General features: G+C 42.0%; 1 protein-coding gene across 4 annotated transcripts in view; it reads left to right on the top strand.

Annotated features, from left to right (window-relative positions):
* The window catches only part of lmx1bb (LIM homeobox transcription factor 1, beta b), a 55,505-nt gene extending 45,484 nt beyond the window's left edge, over window positions 1-10,021 (top strand). For all 4 annotated transcript variants that reach the window (XM_062417737.1, XM_062417740.1, XM_062417738.1 and 1 more), the window contains 6 exons: window positions 2,730-2,962; window positions 4,882-5,057; window positions 5,647-5,724; window positions 6,139-6,205; window positions 7,535-7,696; window positions 8,840-10,021. In XM_062417737.1, the coding sequence (XP_062273721.1) occupies window positions 2,730-2,962; window positions 4,882-5,057; window positions 5,647-5,724; window positions 6,139-6,205; window positions 7,535-7,696; window positions 8,840-8,997 (874 nt within the window). In that variant the 3' untranslated portion in view covers window positions 8,998-10,021. The remainder of the gene's footprint in view (window positions 1-2,729; window positions 2,963-4,881; window positions 5,058-5,646; window positions 5,725-6,138; window positions 6,206-7,534; window positions 7,697-8,839) is intronic.
* Window positions 10,022-14,132: the final 4,111 nt, after the last annotated feature.

The raw sequence follows: 14,132 nt of genomic DNA, 5'->3' as shown, positions 1-14,132 counted from the left end.
GAAAATGGTAAATGATCACCTAAATCAGTTTAAGTCAGGTTCCCGTCGCAGCTACAGAGCTTTGATATCTCTAATATCCCTGTAGATCCTGACAGAGAGCTTCCTTGCTAACGTTATCAACAGCCCCAGTTGATATGTTTTTTTGCTAGATATAAAATCGTCATTTACATCCTGTCTCCTGTTGGCAAGCTGGTCCGATAGCCTGGCCCTCAAAGCACTAATCAGGTAATGTTGGGGAGGTTGAATGGCGTGCCTCCCCCTGGTCAACCTTCACTGCTCACACAGTGGTGTTGTTTTAAAGAGCATTCTTTAGCAGCTGAACTTGGAAAGGTATTAAAGTGGGATTAGGCTCCTCCACAATCCACTGCTTGTGTCATTCAGGGAGTTTGTGTTCTCCTCTCCCCACTGCCACCTCCCCACTCCTCCTCTGTTTGATTGTGGCTAGCCGCAGGAGTGGGACTGACTGTGCCTTTCAAAGGAGAGGGGTAGGGTTAAATCCCTAGTCCACTGCTCCCTGCTAATTCTCCTTGTTCCTTAGAGAAGGATTTACTTCTGCTGCCAGCTTCTCAAAGGCCTTCTCTGCCCATCCGAAAAGTCGCCGTTGCCTTCCTGTGGAGGTGTGGTTGCCATAGAAGGGGCGTCATGCATGGCTATTCCATCTGAACCCCGCTGAGAATGGGGACCAGGGGCTGAAAACAGGCAGAAAGTCCGGATTAGACCCGAGGACAAAGCAGGACAGGAAGATTCCAGAAGGGACGAATAGGAATTACAGCAGCAAAAATAATGCAAAGTGACAGAGAGGGGAAATAGAAAAATAATGGCTTACAAGATTAGACTCGGCGAGGAAAAAGAAGAAAGGAAAGAGGGCTGAAAGAGAATGTTTTCATCTAGATGAGAAGATTTGAAAGAGCAGTTGTAGGTGAATGCAGAGTCCTGGACGTATCAAAACCGCGCTAACAAGTCATTTCCTCCACTTTTTGCTCTCTTTCTTAGCCTAAGCCGGCAATCATTAGCTGAACATTAGAGCTAGAGCTGGGAACTTGTCTTGACAGATTCATCACCTCTTTTCCCTGATCCCAGCATGTAACACGCTAATCCCTCTAAAAACGTGAAACAAGTCCCTGAATATTCAGTTTATCTTTACTGGCATGAGTCGACTCGACATTTCCTGCTTTTAATACTTTTTTCTGCCTTTCTTTTTCAAACTGTTGCCCTTTTTTGTTTTTTTTTGTTTTCCAGTGACCGAACACAGTGGTTTGTTTAGAAGATAGATCCAGGTTGGCAGGTCACTTGAAGGAGAACCTTGCTTGTTTGAGAAACACGCCGAAATTTCTTTTTCATAGGATTATCCTTAAGGTTTTTCCATAGTTGGATAATAATCTCCTTAACTTATTGTAATAAATGAAAGATTAAAGGATTTTATGAACCCTGCCAGAGCCAGTTCTGGTATCTCTTGTTGATTTGCTGCTGCATGAAAATAGGATGCTACAGTTTAACAGTTTGCTGTGACAGACACAGCTTGTGATTTTGATTAGAACGGATGGACTCTATCACGAAACTAGCAAAATAAGCTATCAATTGTGGTGATGTAATTAAGATAACATAAAATTACGCTTTGCTGATCCTGCTCTGATGAGCAATAGCCGAGCAATTATTTCCGAGCGCTGCGCAGACAACAACAGAAACCGCACTGTCTTGTTTCCAGCGTGCATACAGCTGCTCTGAGCCGCGCACACGTGTGAACACACACATACACACGCACCGTATCAGTACTCAATCAGCACCTATAACAGCATTACCATAACAAAACCATCCTTTGGTTTCCCTCCTCTCATATTTACACATTATATTCATCACTATCGCTCATCCCTGTCCCGAACCAGCAGATGATGTCAATTGCTCCTCTCGCTGCCTCCCTGCCTTGCACAATGAAATAGATGTTCACCACAAATAGATAGGCGGTTGCCAGCTGTCTTCCAGACCAGGGCAAACAAAGAGGCCGCTAATAAATCCAGCTTTACGGCTGGACAAGATCAACCACACTCCCTGCCTTCTTGCTCCATTTAATGTGGCTTCTTGTGAACAACAGAGAACAAATTAAATGCCTCTCAGTCACCAATAAAACAATGCAAACATCTTCCTGAAAGGGTATAAAAGAAGATGGAGGTGTTGTCTAGGAAATGGTGATAGAGGCAGTGTTGCGCCATAGAGGCATGATATTAGACAGTTAGATGAGATATGAACCGAGTAGAGGGCAGCCCAGTAGTCTGACTGATGTGGTATCTGATGCATATAGAATATTGTGGATATGAAAGAAATGTGTAAATTGGCAGCAGAGACTTGATTGGGGTCATCTGGGTTTGGTGGTCACTGCGCTAGAATGTGATCCGGCCTCTTTTTTCTTTTCTTTTTTAAACATCTGTGGTGGGGGTTTGGGTGCCCATGAGTGAGCTCACTTGGAATGACGCGGGGCCGGGCCCACCCTAGAAATTTTAACAGATGAGCTACTGCCAAAAGAGTTACCTCCTTGGCTGCCCACAGGATCAGCCGGCCAACTTGACTCTTAATCAAAACCCCTTGATGGGCAACTGAAGCAGGGGGGGGGTGTTGGGACACAGTGAAAGCCACACACCTTGCTAAAGAAAAGCACAGCGACGCTCTCAACCACAAAGTGTTGGTTTTCTAACATCAGCGCTCCTATGATAAAACTTTTTTTCTTTTTCCCGTAGGTTGTTTGCAACCAAATGCAGCGGCTGCATGGAGAAGATCGCCCCCACGGAGTTTGTGATGCGCGCCCTGGAGTGCGTCTACCACCTGAACTGCTTCTGCTGCTGCGTGTGCGACCGCCAGCTGAGGAAAGGCGACGAGTTTGTCCTGAAGGAGGGTCAGCTGCTGTGCAAGGTGGACTACGAGAGGGAGAAGGACTTACTCAGCTCGGTCAGCCCCGATGACTCAGACTCAGGTGAGCTCTCTGCACCCTCTCACGCCAGAGTGAGAACAAGCACTGTGGTGCTACCATCATATGGCACCAGGATGTTGTATTCTGTATGCTCTGCTCCATCACACTGGTAGCCAACATAAACGTCCTCACTCAATCTAACTGGTTTTAGTGCTTATTAGTAATATTACAGAGAGAAATACAAACAATTTGTCTTGAACTGATTTCCAAAATCGTTCAATGTATAACGTGAGAATTTCTAAGTGGTCTTTGCATGCAGCCCAGGCAGTTAAAACTTCTAACATGGCTACATCTGCAGCTTTTCACTGGCTGATTTTGTAGCATTCTAATTCGAGCAGGGAGCGTAGGTTTATGATACAGTAGGAAGTGGAAACAGGACGAAGCCAAGCCACCCTGTATTAATGGCTCTCCGTGCGTGGGCAGGCTCTGGTGCTGGAAAGAATTAAATCACTGTATCATGGTGAGTGACAGAAGGATTTGGGGCCTTTCTACAGAGAGCCTGCGCCTCGCACTCTTATCAGCTCTAGTGTTCCTCGCCTATAGCCTCCACACACAATGAGGCATCTCGCCAAGCCTCACTGTTCACTACCATCTGGCTCACATTTAAACATGCACAAAAGCGGGGGGGAATTTGTCAAATACATCTGTGCCTGTGTCAACTTTTGTCAACTTGTGGGAATATTTGCTCGGCTCCTCGTCCTCGTTCGGTCGCGTCTCGGCGTATCGCAGAGGCATGTCTTTTGTTGCTCGTCTCCGAATTTTCAAAATGGGGGGTGGGGAGGGGGGGAAATGTCGACATGGACAGAGGTTAACCTCGGCATGTGGCGGATGAAATGTAGTTTTTCGGCAGAGAAATGTAGATACATATCAGAACCAGATGATAGGACACACCAGGCCATCATGTTTACCTCTCCTTGCAGCTACTACACCCCAGAACCATCAGGATTCGTTAAGAGCGTCGCTGGTTCTGATTTGGGAGCACTTGTTTTCAGCCTCATGTAGAAGGATAATCAGTGATTTTTATTTATTTTGTTTTTTATATCATGTTAAATCACTTTGTGGTAAGTGATATTGAAATAGAGCTTATTACTAATGTTAAATGAAGTGACATATTTCATGTAACATTCATTCAGCCCAATTCTTGAACAATAAGGGTTTAAATAATTAAAAACAGAAATAAAAATAAGTGTAATTCACTTATTTAGCATTAATTGCGCATAAAGTTTGACAAAAGTTGTATGGCTGTATGGCACAAAAAATATTTTTTTGCTCCATTTAGTACATAAATTCAAGTGACATTGTTGTTGTTTGTGATACAACTGAATTTAGTCTAAATAAATGAACTAACAGACATTTCCTTGTGTAACAGATTTCAGAAATCTATTAAAAACAAAGTTATTATTTTGTTCTTAATGGCACGTTGTGGGATAGAAGCATAAAAATTACACCGATTTTACAACGCAAAACTGTAATATCCTGCTGCTGACAGTAAAAATGAAGCCATCAATATTGGAGTTGTCATTATTGTAAGAGCAAAAGTTGCATTTTCTTGTTGTGTCATGGGAGATGTAGTAGTCTTATCAGAGATTGATTTAGTGTAAATCAGACAAAGCTGAGTGCAATAAATTACAAGTGACGCAGTGTCCAGTTCACTGACAAATGGGCATATTTCACTGCGCTCTCCAAGCACTAGTCATAGACTTCTGTAAGTCTAATCGTACATGTGGCCTTTTCCTTTTGTAATAAATTGATAACAAAGTATTAAAAACATATGTGTCTCCTTTGATTATGCACTTGTGGTGTGTGAATCTCCTGGAATGGGGAAGAAGGAAAATATATTTATCAGCAGACTGTCACTGACTAAAAGGGTGTAGTCAGTTCAAACTCGTGCTGATGATACAGAAAAATTACTCTCTCTGCAGAGAAAAGTGACGATGAGGAGTTGGACATCAAGCCGGAGAAAGGCATAGGAGGCCAGGGGAAGGGGGATGACGCAAAGGATCCCAGGAGGCCCAAAAGACCGCGAACCATCCTGACCACCCAACAGAGACGGGCCTTCAAGGCCTCCTTTGAGGTGTCTTCAAAACCCTGCAGAAAGGTACGTCTATAAGCTTCAGTAACACAGTGAGGACTTACTCAGACAAAAATTCACTGAATTGCATACACATACATACACATTTGTTTTATCACACTACTGCATCTTTTAACCATTTGTTGGTTTTTTTTTATATTCTCTGGTCTGCATTTGCACTAATGGACACATGGAGATTTAAATGCAGACCACGAGCCCTGCAGTAGTTTCACAAATAAAATTCTCAAATTAAAAAAAACTCCCCCCACCTCCGAGCTCAGCTTTGAAGTGGCGAGCAGCATTCTGTTCTGTGTTAACTGAGGCAGACTGGTGTAACGCAGACCGCCTGTACCAAATGACATACCGAGATAGGAGAGCTGCCTCCATAGCCTTGGCCCTAAAACAGGTCCAAGGCTTTGAAGAGGCAATAACCTAGAGGTCCAAAAAGACCACTGCGTTCATTCAGCGCTCACTGAAATCAAAGCAAATCAAAGAGGCAACATACCTACTGGGAAATGCAGCAGATAGGTTAAAGAAGGCAAAGTATTTCAGTGTGCTGTGAAGTGTTTTGTTTTCTTGTGTGATGCTGGAAGTGTGTTGTCTGGTTTTTTTTCAGGTGAGGGAGACTCTGGCTGCAGAGACGGGACTCAGTGTTCGGGTGGTCCAGGTGTGGTTCCAGAACCAGAGAGCTAAGGTGAGACTAAGCGGCTTAACACAGGGTGAATCAGTTCTGTCGGTGAGCGATTTGTGTCAGCGCACAACAGCCTTGTTCCATCTTGGATTAACAGAGAAAAAAAAAAGAGTCCAGCTAATAAATCACTACAACTATGTGTGTTAAACTTATCACTGCATTCCTTTCACAAATGTTCAAAAAAAAGAAAATGGCGCGAGGAGTTGCAAATCTAGCTCACTCTTGCATTAAATGTCTACACCCTCCTCTTTTCTGATTATTATCTTGTGAAAACCTTTGATACTTGACAATGAAGTGCACTCAGATACAGATTTTATACAGTTCACTCGAGGGTGAACGGCGAGGAGCATCCTTTTTAAATTAAAGAGCGCATGTTAGTTTTGGGAGTTCCTCACAACTTTGACTCCTCGGTTTCAGATGAAGAAGTTGGCAAGAAGACAGCAGCAACAACAAGAACAACAGAATTCTCAGAGGCTTGGCCAAGGTACGGTCCTGTACATACCCCACACACACAACCGAGGGACATTGTCTCAAAGATTTCCCGATGAGAATTGTTTGGTTGCTACATATTTACAAAATTAGACATTTGACATTTCCATTAGCTAGTTAAAAATTCTTGATATTACTATTTCTTCTCACTCCAGAATCCAGAATATATGACTATGCAAATATTTTTCTTTTCAAATGTTTGACACAAGCTGTCTCCTACTTATGTGTTGAGGCATTCAAGTTTCCAAATCACGCTTGTGTAAGTTGCATATTGGCTCCAAACTAGTCGTGATGTCAGAAAATCATACATACATGTCTTAAACAAATCTTAAATTTAAGGTGATCACAGAGAAAATTCTCCCTTTGGCAGATGAATGTTAAAGCAGCCTTCTAGTGTCAAACTCTGCACATTCATAATCATGCTGCACAGTGAAAAACATTGAAGTGAAGCAAGAATTGGAAAACACATTTTTGATTGAAGGGGGTCTTTAAGAAGCCAAAGATTTACTACATTTCACAGTTTTCTCATTCACAATTTTTTTTAAATTTGAAATTGTCCTTATGACAGTTATATATTGTATGAAAAACACAAAGCCAGTTAGAAGATACAAATGAGAAGTTCTGTCCATATCAGTATGTAATATTGTTGAAAATCAAAAGAGAGAAAGAAAAGAAAAAGAGCTTTAGTTTTTCTCTTAACATTTCTGTACTGTAGACAAATTCTAGTTTATCCAAGAAAAAAGAAAGACAATGCAGAAAAATACAACTCAATCACTGAATCACACTGTAGAAATCTGTGAACAGTGTAAACAAGACAACACTTTACATCAAAAGTGAGTTGGAATTGAAGTTTGGAAACCAAACAGTGAACGGCAGACGTCATTGCACAAAGCCACTGCAAAGGAAAGTGCAGGGTGGGGAAAAGGGGGGGATGGGCTCCAGTGATGAAGCCACAAGAGCTGCGTGTCCCTCTCACCAGTCAGTTAGCCAAGAGCAGAGTTTGTGAAGGGAATTGTGGGAGAAGCCGCAGAGTTACAGGATAGACTACTATACTAACAGAGACATGCAGGCTGGTCGGTTGTTTGGAGGTTATCGCTATCGCGGAAACACCTGACTCCTTTTCATTTTCATCAGTATGAAGTTTTTTATGTTGTGACAGTCAAAGGTAAACTCTAAAAAAAGGGCACTCAGATTCAGGTTGTGAAGATTGCAATTTATTAGGTTAAAACAGGAATCTACTATTTAGAAACACGTCTTCTTGTCATCACCCTCGTTTTTAGCTTTTCTGTAACATTTTCTTCCTTTGATGTCATTGCCTTTACAGAAGTAATGTCCAATCGGATGGAGGGGATGATGAACTCCTTCACACCGCTGGCTCCACCGCAGCAGCAGCTGGTCGCCATGGATCAGAACGGTTACAGCACAGACCCGTTCCAACAGGGGCTCACCCCCCCACAGATGCCCGGGGACCACATGAACCCATATGGTGAGCATCCCACCCCCACTTTACCAAAAAAAAAAAAAAAAAAAAAAAACACGCACACACCCACTCTCAAAACACACACATGCCTGTCCCTTGATTAACCTCATAGCTCCCCAGTGTGGGGACGTTCATGCAACAGCCCCCACCCTACCCCACCCAACCCCCACCCGTTTTAAGCTGCTCGCGGAGAAGTACGAGCAACTTCTCCTCCCACATGAGATAGCACTAGCGTACCCATTAGCTATTAGTTTTTTGAAGTTCATTTTCAAATCGGTTTTAACTCTCCGCCTCCACTTTCGAGACTTGCCTAGATGATGTTTTCCAGCGGTGGTGAAATCATGTGGTCATTGTGGACAGCTTTCAGATAAAATGCAATCCCAACAGTGATTGAGGTCTGTGTGAGCTAATGCATCAGAATGAGAAAACAACGACTCCTAGTCTCTGATTTCTGTATGATACAGCAAAGGATTAAAATGCAAACACATTAGAAGGGGATGCAAACACATTAGAAGGGGAGAGATAGAGAGAAAGAATCAGTCAATCATGTTTTAGTCCACAGGATGTAACTGGAATAACACATTTCTGAGTGATGTCCTCAACAAACCCCAGAGGGACCATTTCCTGAAGTTCATAACTTCCTTATAATTTGCCTCCATTTAGTTCTTCTCGGTAGTAAGAACCCAAATCCCCAGTCTCATCACTCTCCTTTGGTTTGGGGAAAAGAACAATATTGGCAAGGCATTAAAAGATATGTCTCAAAACACTGTCCCCATTTTGTGCAACACTATCATTATGATCCAGAGTGTAATAAAGTTAACTATTCCCTCCAGAGAAATAACATGTTGAGGTTTTATGAAAGGCGTAAACAGTTGCTATTAACCAGATCTTTTAGGAGGATGCCCCTTGTTTACATGCTCCCTCACAGACCACAATTGTCCCAGCGAGGGCAGCAAAAAGTGAGCTTTGATGATATCGAACAAAACAGTTCTCACAATTGTGATGACACACAACAGCAATTACTCAAAGTGACTATTAGTAATCATAATTTCCCAACGCTGCCATAAATCTCAAATATGAGATGGTGGTGTTGTTCTTGCATTTCTAGCACAGGATCATGACGGCTATCTGCATATTGTCTCTCTGCAGGTAACGACTCCGCATTCCATGACATCGACAGCGACACGTCTTTAACCAGCCTCAGTGACTGCTTCATGGCGTCGTCGGAAGTCAACTCCATGCAGGCCCGTGTGGGGAACCCCATCGACCGCCTCTACTCCATGCAGAACTCTTATTTTGCATCATGAAAGAAAAAGAGTGAAGAACGTCAAGCACAGAATAAACTGCCCATCTCAAACCTTAAAGCACGGCGGCCAGGAGTTTCTACCCTTAAAGCGGACACGGAAGAAGAAACACCTCCTTGCAGTGGCTCCTAGCCTCGTGCGAAGCTTACTCAAAGATAGTAAAACCACTTGTAGGACAGTGAAGATTCCTGGGGAAGACTTGTTAATTGTTAGAGATTATTCAGTAGGATCGCTTATCTGTCACAGGAGATATTACTCTTTTTGTTTTGTTTTTTTTGTTCACGTAAAGAAAACAAGTAGATATTGAAGCCACTGATTACACACTCTCAAACCAAATAACACAGTGAATTTATACAGTGCATGATCAATTGTAAACTAAAACTTTTTGTAAGCCCCACTCGCCCCTTCTCATCCCTCCCCTCGGTTAAGATGTGGTGTTTGGACTGTTTCTTCTTTACACTACATGGATTTCCATGTTCACCGTTAGCATTTTGATCACTTTCAATAGGTTTAGATATTGTGTTAATAGTAAAATAGGTGCAGCATGTCTGCAAGAGTGACTGTACAGTTGTGTATGTATGAGAGTTTGTGGTGAGAAAGAATTGTTTAGAGGAGAAAAAAAAAACGGCGGAGAATTTGGAGGACAAGTAGGATCAGTGAAGTGTAAATACTTTCCCCGGGCAAATTGGATGTGCATGTTAAAAATGGAAAGCATTCTATTTATTTAACTATAACAGGCTCTTGAAGGTACATATTAAAACTGAAAAGCTTTATTTAAAAAGGAGTGGTTTTTTTGTTGAGCAATTAGTGAGTTCATGATTATCACGACTCATCTTTATGCCTTTTTAATATGAAGATTAACCCTTTTGTTTTTGTTTTTTTCTTCAGCCAAGCTGTAAATGAGCAATGTGCTATTTATTTCGTACAGACCATAAACCTTTTGTTGTCATTGTCAGATGTGCATTCTCAAAATGTTAAAAGTTGCTAATTGACCAAAGTTGACTGGTTTGATGAATAAACAATGTCTTTCTCCTGATAACATTAAATAAATGCCATTCAGTGATCATTCATATGGTGACCGTTCAAGTGCCAAAAATCACCTGCTTCATTCGACTCTCAACTCATTACATTACTGCATTTAGTCATTAATGGGTGGTAGCAAAAAGATGAACCCTAATAACTTTGGTGATTCTCTGACTTTTCTTCTAGTATCAACACTTTGATTTATGACCAACTGCAGAAAAAGACTATGGCATATTCATCAGCTTCAGCTTTATTTTATGCTTAGTGCAGTAATAAGCAATTGTTAGGCTAAACTAAGACAGTGAGCATGGTTAACACATTGTATATAAATATGAACGTCATGACAGCTCCTCAAAAGTGAAGCCAAAAACATCTTGATTGCCCCCTGGTGGGTGGCTGCAGTTTAGGTCATAAGTTCCCCCCCCCCCCCCCCTCCAATGTTAGCAGTTGGGACATGAGCCAAACTAAAAGTTCAAAGTGCTCCTCAAATAAATGTTTCCCAAGTGCTCATTTTTCTGACAAGTCTGTTTTTCATTACTTCTTTGACAACATAAAAACAGAGGTGACATTGTGATTGACAGCTATGTCAGCCGCTCTCAAACCGGCATCAGGCGTGACAACTGAAGACTTTGGCTCCAAATGACTTCTCACAAGCAAGATGACAGCTCCCAGAAACTAGATATTTGGCTTCACTTTTGCATCATGGCAGGCAGTGAAGAAGCGTATTTATATACAGTAAATGAGTAAACACTGTATGTCAGCATTATCATTGTGAGCGTGTCAGCATGATGACATTAGCATTTAGCTGAAGCCTCGTAGAGCTGCTAGCATGGCTGTCGACTATCTATATCATTAACTCAAAACAAAATTGGGCACATCCTGTTCTCTGTCTGCAACGTTTGACCCCATCCAAACTTTGAAAACATTCCTGTGTATGACTTGTCTGCGGGGGAATGAGGACACTGAAGCAGGAACATGTACCTGTAGTAAGGGTGAGGTCGGAGAAAAGTTCAGGTGACATACCAATACAGCTGCATGACTAGAGAGCGAACCCCGCCCATACCCTCAAGGCTTGTCGGGCGGTTGCTTGGAAGTACCATCTGGGTGCTCCTTCATCTCTTTGACAGCTCCTCAATGTGGCTGGGTAAGCTTCCACCCACTGTGTATGTAATCACGTGACCACATAAATAAATATGTGTGATGTTCCCTGGTACTATGACTCAGTTGAGTCATACTCTGTCAGGGCTTAATAAACTGGGCAGCTTTTCCTGAGAACAAGGACCACATGAAATTGTCAAATCTTAATAGGGTGAGAGCATGCATGGTGTATATACATATTTCTCTACTATCAAGTCTTCAATCTGACAGCCAGGTGTTGGACTTGTTAGCAAGTACACAGCAGTTTATCTTCACTTGTCACACCAGTAGGCCACAATCCCCAGAAGCAGCACACAGTGACATCATCTAACGCTAAAACCTGACTGGATGAGTATGCAAATCATTGTAAGTGATTGATAAATAAAGCTTATTTGAAAGAAGAAAAGAAAAAAAGTATGCAAATCAAAATCAACCGACAAACAGGAACATGTTTGTTTCTTTTCCTCATTACCGGAAGTTAAGTCATGCTAAGCGGAAAATACTCGAAAACTAACTACATTTAAAGTTAAACAAGAAACACTGTGTGTGTGTGTGTGCGTGCATGCATGCTCGTGCCTGTGTGTGTTCGGCTCGTGTCATATATGTGGATTTAAGTGTGAAAGATGACAAAGACTAGGTAAACAGACGTGACAAAGGTACCACATTTACAGTAAACATGGATGAGGCTGCTACGCACACATTGTGTTTGCACGGGATAGACAGAACAATTCATTCGAAACCTCTCCCTTTTGAGGGCAGGCCAGGTGAGCTTACAACGACGTGTTGGGTGGAAAAGAGGAGACAGAAGCCCCTCCAGTTCACATTGTGGAGGAAATGTGACAATAAACTCTCAAAAACCATACATTCTCATGCAGGATATCATATATTTTTTGTAAAAATGTATTTGTAAATTTTTTTTAAACCAAAACCCTACAGTTGTGTAATTATTAGAGTGCTTTCATTATTGATATCATAAAATAACCGATACTTTAAAGGCACTATATTAAATATTTTTATATTAACAATGGATCACATGAGTGCTTGTAGATTACACATAGTAACAAAACCACAATTATCACCCCATTCTGACCTCAGTTGACCTCAGATTTATGGAGCATTGTAGCGTCTTTCGGCCTATTTTGTTGTGGTGTTACAGGTCAGAACTTTCAGCCAAAGCTCAAAAAACTCAGTGGACTTATTATATTTACCAGGTGACCAGAAACACAACTCCAAATGAATGCTAATGGTAATTCATGCTGGATGTGTAAATAAGCAACCGTTTGCCATATAAACTTAAAACGAGGTGATATGCCAGTGCTGTGTCCACAGCTTGTTTCTGCTGCCCCAAGTGGACAAAATCAGAGTGTAACTACATTAATTAAAATATCTCAGTTTCTCCCGTTTTCTGGGTGCGTAATACAAATATGACTGACATTTTTATCGATCCTTTATACCTCCACCCTCTACATCCTCTTGTCCTTGCTGCTTGTTTCTTACCTCCTGTCTTCATGCCTCCAATTTGCCACCAACTCAAGGCAATGAGTGAATATAACCTATGTCACTGCTTGTTCGCTGGCACTTGGGCGTGAATCGACCTAAGAAGACTCTTAGAGGTTGAGGTAAGTGTGGCCTCGATATGAAAACAGTCAAGGTGAAACCCGAGCCGGAGACCCACACACACACACAAACTCACGGAGAGTTAAGAGTTGGCCTTCAGTAAACTGTTCACACATTTACTCCTCTGCCGTTCTGGCACCACATAGGAAATGAGTCTAGTGACAATATTTTCATTAGATAACCAAAATCCTGAAATTTTCCACCTGAGACACAAATAGAGGTTTGTGATTCATTTTCTTTCTTAGCCGTTAGCTTCTCCCGCCCGACCTATGAAAAACATATGCAGCTTGATTTGTTATTCGAGGTAATTTAAAGCAAAATTCTCACCAGCTGCCCCATAAAACCACAGCAGGACATAAGACAGTAGCTGAAAGTGAGCAACAAGACTGCACATCCCACAATCACTTCATCATGTTAAATCAGCCTGTTAGTGACGCATTCAAACCACGCGCCACGCTCATTTTGAAACGGCTATTGTTTTGTATTTACTGTACTTTTAATTGGCATGCCAGTGACATTCCTAATTGTCATTTCTCAACATCACATTTACAACAGACCAATATTACATTTTTGGAGCAAACCAAGCCCAATTAATTGTTGCTTTGCCCGGCCAAAGACACTCAGACGTTTTGTGGGTTCAATACAGTCTAGATTTCTTCTCATGATTTCACAGAGTTCACAGGAGTTCACAGCGAGTCCCCAGTGGGAGCAGAGGGGGGGGGGGCTTTTGGGTGTTTTCATTGGGCATTTTCCATGGCGTGTGGTTAATTGTTATGGGAGACTTTTAACCAGCGTCTGACACATATTCTTTGAGCCTTGAGGGCTTGTGCATAATCAAATGACAGACTATGCTGCGGTTTTGACCAGAGAGAGGGGTCGCAGCCAAACATCCAAGCATGTCCTCACAGCGGTGCGTTGCTTTATTGTGTCAGTCAGCAGCACAAAAACACTGCTGCCACTGTATGAGGCATTGTTTGCATGCTAGAGGTCCAACACAGATGTAGTAACAGCAATTTATTCTTACTTTATTGATCCCACAGTAGGAAACTATTTTACTGAAATACCACAAGTGATGCTATACCAAATAAAGACAGGGCATTGCCCATAGAGGAAGTGTATTAGTGACACAGAATCTTGTAGCAAATGAAAATACCAGTGAGGCAAAAGAAGGTTCACATGAAATTCATTATATTCATTCCTCTCATGTCTAGCAATAAATGAGCATTTGAACTTCTCCATAGACATTTCTGGGACATGTAAACATATTGCTGCAACTGTTTCTTTTTCACCTCCTGCCTCTGTTCCTGTGCTGAGAAAAAGATGGTGTGAGATTCACCTCTCAGTGCCCAGGGGTGCAGATA

This window comes from Scomber scombrus, chromosome 4 (genome assembly GCF_963691925.1).
Source record: "Scomber scombrus chromosome 4, fScoSco1.1, whole genome shotgun sequence".
In the NCBI taxonomy this organism is placed as follows: Eukaryota; Metazoa; Chordata; class Actinopteri; order Scombriformes; family Scombridae; genus Scomber; species Scomber scombrus.
Note: the sequence above shows the minus strand (reverse complement) of the source record. Positions and strands in the feature narration are given on the sequence as shown.